Source organism: Brachyhypopomus gauderio, chromosome 6 (genome assembly GCF_052324685.1).
Source record: "Brachyhypopomus gauderio isolate BG-103 chromosome 6, BGAUD_0.2, whole genome shotgun sequence".
Lineage (NCBI taxonomy): Eukaryota > Metazoa > Chordata > Actinopteri > Gymnotiformes > Hypopomidae > Brachyhypopomus > Brachyhypopomus gauderio.
The window spans coordinates 33,553,760-33,560,033 of NC_135216.1; the positions used below are offsets into that span (position 1 = coordinate 33,553,760).

The 6,274-nt window shown below is 42.2% G+C and overlaps 1 protein-coding gene across 1 annotated transcript; it reads left to right on the forward strand.

Moving 5' to 3' along the window:
• The first annotated feature begins 1,835 nt into the window (after positions 1–1,835).
• LOC143516330 (uncharacterized) lies at positions 1,836–5,022 on the forward strand. The gene is made up of 4 exons (XM_077007884.1): positions 1,836–1,857; positions 2,247–2,275; positions 2,375–2,859; positions 2,983–5,022. Exons 3-4 carry the CDS (start codon positions 2,685–2,687, stop codon positions 3,471–3,473), a joined length of 666 nt encoding a protein of 221 aa, XP_076863999.1. The 5' UTR covers positions 1,836–1,857; positions 2,247–2,275; positions 2,375–2,684; the 3' UTR covers positions 3,474–5,022.
• Positions 5,023–6,274: the final 1,252 nt, after the last annotated feature.

Sequence of the window (6,274 nt, forward strand, 5' to 3'; positions counted from 1 at the left end):
GTGTGTTTTATAAGTGTTTTAAGTGAAGAAGTGCATTTTAAGTGCATTTTCAAGTACTTTATCCTAAATTCCAGCACTTTTCAAATCTGAAACACAAAGCAACATTAATTTTCGTCAGGTAAATGTTCATTCCCCTGTTTGAGGGGTGTTTCTTTATACTACCACATATCCTTTCAGGAGGACACTGCAAAGAATGTGACGCGCGCGAAGTCGCACGTTGGTCACTCACGAAAGTATAACTAGCTTTATAGGGGAGCAGTGCCGTTTCAAGGTATTTGGGGGCCCCAAGCAAAGACACCAACCGGGGCCCCCCCAACCTAAGTATGGGTTTACCCGGGACTAGGGTTGCCACCTAGGTCTGACAAAAAACAAGGACACTGTCATACTGACACAGGGTGGTGAGGATGGGGGGGTGGCGAACGTAAGTTGTTGAGCGGGGGGGGGGGGGGGGGGGGGTGCGAACGGGTTTAAAATGGACACAGCGAGAAAAAAAAACAGATTAAAAGTGTGCAGAAACAGTCAGAATCTTGGTTTTAACTAACCTAATTTTTTTCCGGGACTGAATCTTAAAAAGAAGAAAAACCGGAACAGCCCGGGAAAACCGGGACAGGCACGTGAAAACCGGGACAGGTGGCAACACTACCCGGGACGTATATATTGTTTTTAGCCTACCTGCTGCTAAATTACACCATTTGTACAGGTAGGCCTAATTTATCCAGTGTAAATCATCACTTACCACTGTCTTGTGTTTGTGTTCCTCTTCCTTTTTTTGTTTTCTCTTTTGGCTTCCTGATGGATAAATTCGCTTCATGGTTAAGTTTCATATTTGCCGGCGTCTAAAACTTGGCTGTCTGCCAGGACAGTGTCTGCCTGCCTTCAGCAGCTGGTGGGAGGGGCCCCCTTGAGGGGGATTCTGACAACAGTGTCATTGCTCATGACTTTGAGAATGTAAATGGGGGCTCACACAGTTTGTCGCTGCATTTAATTCTTAACCTGTTGTTGTCTGGGGGCCCCAGGCCAGCTTGGGGCCCCAAGCAATTGCCTGGTTTGCCTGCCCCATCGCGACGGGCCTGTAGGGGAGACACAGAAAGGCATCGCTAAAAGGGAGAGCTCTTATGTGATTTAGGAATGTGGATATTGTGTTTAAAAATGTCTTTTATAGAATTATTTGTTCAATTAATTGGTTTAACGCAGACAGATTTCTTCATAACTTATAATTAGTAGGCTTGAAAGGTACCGAATCGAGGAAGACAGTCTAGTTTATTTACCTCTGATCCACATCTATGATTCAATGAGTTACTAGTTCGCTCTGGTGCCAACCACCGGCGATCGATCGATCGCGATATAATACTTAATTTGTGTCCATTTTACATCCCCCCGTCAACATTTTACGTTCGCCACCCAATAAATAAAAATAATGAATAACATACGTGGAACGATACACAAAGTAAACGAGGTATGTGTAAATTAAGCGCAACGACGTGTCTCTTGAACACTTGTGAGTTATTATGCGTATTTTCAAGTGCCACAGTTATTCTCGAATGGAGAAGTAGTGGGTTGGCGCACGACAGCGCATTAGAGGGTGGAGTTGGATGTGGGCGGGGTTGGATGTCCAACTCCGCCTTCCTGCAGGCTGCAGCGAGACGTACTTGGGCGACTCGGCGACGGAGAGCGATTTTATCGCTTTCGGTGTGAACGCAGGGTTAGATGTCTCGGCACCACTGACACAGAAGTGTTGAAATGAAAGTGAAACTGAAAGTGCCCGGCCGTCTGCCCCACCAACTACAAAAAGTACTTAAAGTCAGTCTCATATAAGCACAACTTATTTGGCAGCACAGAAGAGTGCGAATCAACCAAGTGAGTTGAAAAACTGTTGTATTAACTTTTCGACATGAATTAATGGTTTAAATCATTTCGTACTGCTGTGTATCAGTGAGCCTTGCGTAAAATCTTGTTCAACATTGTTTAATTTTGAAACATTTGTAGTCTACATTGGAGAAACCTGTACGTTGTGGTATTTTATTCGAACTTAAAAACTTGAGAGGACGGCTATAGACTATTCAATGGTCTTAGGATGTTTCCATGTAAAGTACGCTGTTTATCGTTGTAAAGTACGCTGTTTATCGTTTCTATCTTTTAAAGTTTGCGAGTGGTCTGCAGTTACAGAATAAAAACATACTAATGAAAGAATTAGAAATAATCAACAATCCCTGTTGAATAAGTCACGACATTTGTTCTTCTATCAGGTCAATATGATCCACATCTTTTCATCTCGGTAAGCAGGCTACTTAAGAACCTGATTGGGTTTTACACAGAAGTAATAAAGTGGAAATATGACCTATTAAAACATCTAAAGATGTCTGTTTCTCCACAGGTTTTTGCTGAAGAACTCAACCAGGGCCGTTATCATTCCTCTGAAGAACGGCATCATCTCCATGACCAGAGTCTACGAGTCCCTCATAGATGCAGATGTAGATCCCATTAGTGGACAGTGCTCCAACTACACCTCCATCAGACAGCAGATAGTGGAGACCCAGCAGAGTCTGGAGGAGTCAGAACAGGCAGCCAGTACAGGACTGAGGGGTCTGGATCAACACATTGAGAAACTTACAGAAGTTGAAGGAAAACGTGAACAGCAAATATGAGATACAGAATCTACCTTAAGTAACTTGCTAACACAGCAGATGTCTAATGAAAAGTTAATGAATGACAGTTATGTTGCTTTAGAGCAGGCCAGACACAATCTGGGCTCAGTTCAAGAAATTCAACGCAATCAGGAGAAGAGGAGACATGATGCTAACATAGTCACAGGAGTTGGAGCAAGATTTTTTGTTATACCAATTGTTGGATGGATTGCTGGTAAGAATTACAATTATTACTAATTAAATTATACAACATGAAGATGAGATTTTGTTTTTACAAGATTACACTTTATATGTGTGCATTTGTTTAAAATATTTAATTCACTCCCTCTGTTTACAGGGGCCGCCATGTTGACTGCTGGTGCAGTAGAAATGTCTCAAGCGTCATCAGATATCAGAGAGGCAGAAGAGGAGGTGAGAGAGTCTGAGTCTGAAGTGGAAACGTACCAAAGTAAAGTGTGTGACTACATGCTCACGATTGTCCAGTTAGAGTTCAAAATCAGACAGAAGCTGCATGAGATGGAGGAGATCCATAAAGAAATCCAGCAGGTGAAGGAGAAGAGAGAGTGTGTAGCTGAGTTCCAGGAGAAAGTGAGAAGTGTAGTCCACCTCCTGAGTGACCTGAGTGGGAAGACCAGAGTAGTTGAAGTTCAAACTCGCAGATTCATCCACCAGGAACCAGTGATGAAGATGATGGAGGAAGTGATGAAGGCAGCAGAAAAAATCACAGGGAATGAGCTCCTGCGTATTAAGGGCCTACCACAACTCATCAGTACCATGAGGGAGAGGAGCAGGAGACTGGAAGCTCTCTGTACCTCACATTCCCAGTGAAATTATTAAAGCGTTTTTTACGAACTTCGTGGCGGACATTCTTCCCTGGGTTCTTTATTCACTCGGGCGGGGATAGCGAGCCAGTGTGCTGTGCAGGACCCGACAGATGTTACAAACCTCTTTCCTCAATCTGGCTTGCTAATGTTCAGTCACTGAGGAATTAACTAGATGACCTGCGGGGACAGATCTGTTATGAACGGGATACGAGAAACTTTTGTTCTTTTACGGAATTGTGGCTGGAGCTTTCTATCCCTGACGGCCCTGTAACACCAGAGAATTTACCTACCGGCTTGACAGAACCGAGGTCTCAGGCAAGTCCTGCAGAGGGGGAGTGTGTTAACTTGATGTGGGCTACATCGACACCACCATCTTGGGTGTCATCATGGACAATGATGAGAGTGCCTACAGAAATGAGGTAAAATCACTGACCAGCTGGTGTCAGAAAAATAACCTCTCTGTGAGCGTCAGTAAAATTAAGGAGGATATAGTGGACTTTAGGAGACAGAGGTGGAGCAGGTCAGCAGTTTTAAGTTACTAGGTGTTCACATCACTGAGGATCTTGTCCTGGTCATACTGTGATAAAGAAAGCTCAACAAATCCTTTACATCCTGAGACGATTGAGGATGTTTGGTGTGAACAGCAGCATCCTGTTATACGTCTACAGGGGGATCTTTGAGAAACTGCTGACAGGATGCATCACTGTGGTACGGGAACTGCACCAGTCAGAGCTGGAAATCACTAGAGAGGGTGGTACAAATGGCAGAGGACATCACAGGTAGCAATGTGACATCACAGGTAGCAGTGTGACATCACTGGTACCAGTGTGACATCAGCGGTAGCAGTGTGACATCACTGGTACCAGTGTGACATCAGCGGTAGCAGTGTGACATCACTGGTACCAGTGTGACATCGCTGGTAGCAGTATGACATCACTGTTAGCAGTGGGACATCGCCAGTAGCAGTGTGACATACCTGGTAGCAGTGTGACATTACCAGTAACATTGTGACATTACAAGTAGCAGTGTGAAATCACCAGTAGCAGTGTGAAGTCACCGGTAGCAGTGTGACATCACTGGTAGCAGTGTGACATCACTGATAGCAGTGTGACATCACTGGTAGCAGTGTGACATCACTGGTAGCAGTGTGACATTACCAGTAACAGTGTGACATACCTCATAGCAGTGTGACATCACCAGTAGCAGTCTCCCCACCATCCAGGACATATACAATAACTGGTGTGTGTGTGTGAATCACACTGATCCAGCACAGAAACTTTTTCATCTGCTACCCTCTGGTAGACGTTACAAGAGTCTAAGCCACATCTACTTCTACTGCACTGTTATACTGTTATATCCTTAATATACTGTTTCCATACCCCCTTGTATTTTTTCTTGTACTTTTCTTGTTTTGTTATTAAATTTATTTGTTTTTGTTTTTATTTAAACTTATTTGCTGTTAGTGTCTCTGGCTAGTTGAATGGATCTTCTCATCCAAAACTTTTCATTGCATTGTTGACCTTTGTTAACAGCATAACAGGTCCTCTATGCAGTCCTCTAACAGTCATGTAGTATAATCAAAAATCAAATCAAATATATTTTATATTTTTGATTATACTACATGACTGTTAGAGGACTGCATATAGGACCTGTTATGATGTAGTAGTAGTATACACACCTACCTTAATAATATAATAATAAAGACAATAAAGACACTTTTGATCTTTTTGATCTGGCCCCGTTTGTGTAAACAGCTCCTGTTTCTGCTCCCACAGACAAATAAATGTACTAGTTAAAGAAAACAGATTCCTCTGTGTCTTACACACTAGCTTAACTTAACTAATGAACTGGTGTGGAGTACACAGCTGTCCTCTCTCATTTAAAGATCAGACAAATCTGTCCATACCTTATAGGACCAAACGTACCTGGGGTGATGGGGCCTTTTCAGTGACTGCACCCACTCTATGGAACTCTCTCCCCAAACACGTCTGTGATTCTTCTGATCTTTCCACTTTTATATCTCTTCTGATCCGCTATTAATTTTTGATGCTATACATTTATCTCTTCCTTTTTTGTTATATTCTTTTTATTGTTTTGTTTTATATTTTAATGTTTTGTACATTCTATATAGGGCTTGTATTTTTGTATTGTAAAGAGAGTGAGTGTCCTGAAAAGTGCTATATTAAAGAAAATGTATTATTATGTGTTATTATTAAAGATGTTAATAAGAACCTCACTCTAGTTTAGTGGGGATGTTCTTACAGGGTGTAAATAAGGGCAGAGAGATGTGTCAGTTTCACATGTGTGTAAACCCTGAGTGGACCCGTCACCATGACAACCAGGACGTTCAGTGTTCAGCTCTTTAGAAGAGTGATGGTGCTTCCAGTAGAGGAGATGAAGCTCTCTGCTTCTCCTGTTGTCTTCCTCAACTTTACTTTAATCATCTCACACTTTCAAACTTTCTTTCTGGAGAACCTTAATAAGACTGCTCCCACAGACAAATAAATGTCCTAGTTAAAGAAAAGAACAGATTCCTCTGTGTCTTACACTCTAGCTTAACATAATGAATGAACTGGTGGAGTACACAGCTGTCCTCTCTCATTTAAAGATGTTAATAAGAACCTCACATTGGTTTAGTAAAGATGAAGGTCTCTGCATCTCCTGCTGTCTTCTTCAGCTTTATCTGAATCATTTCACTTTCAAATTTTCTTTCTGAAGAATTCTAACACCTGCGAGAAAGAGTAAAGTTTGGATATTATCTTCACATATAAAGTCGCATTGTTAAAAACCTTAAACCCTACAGAA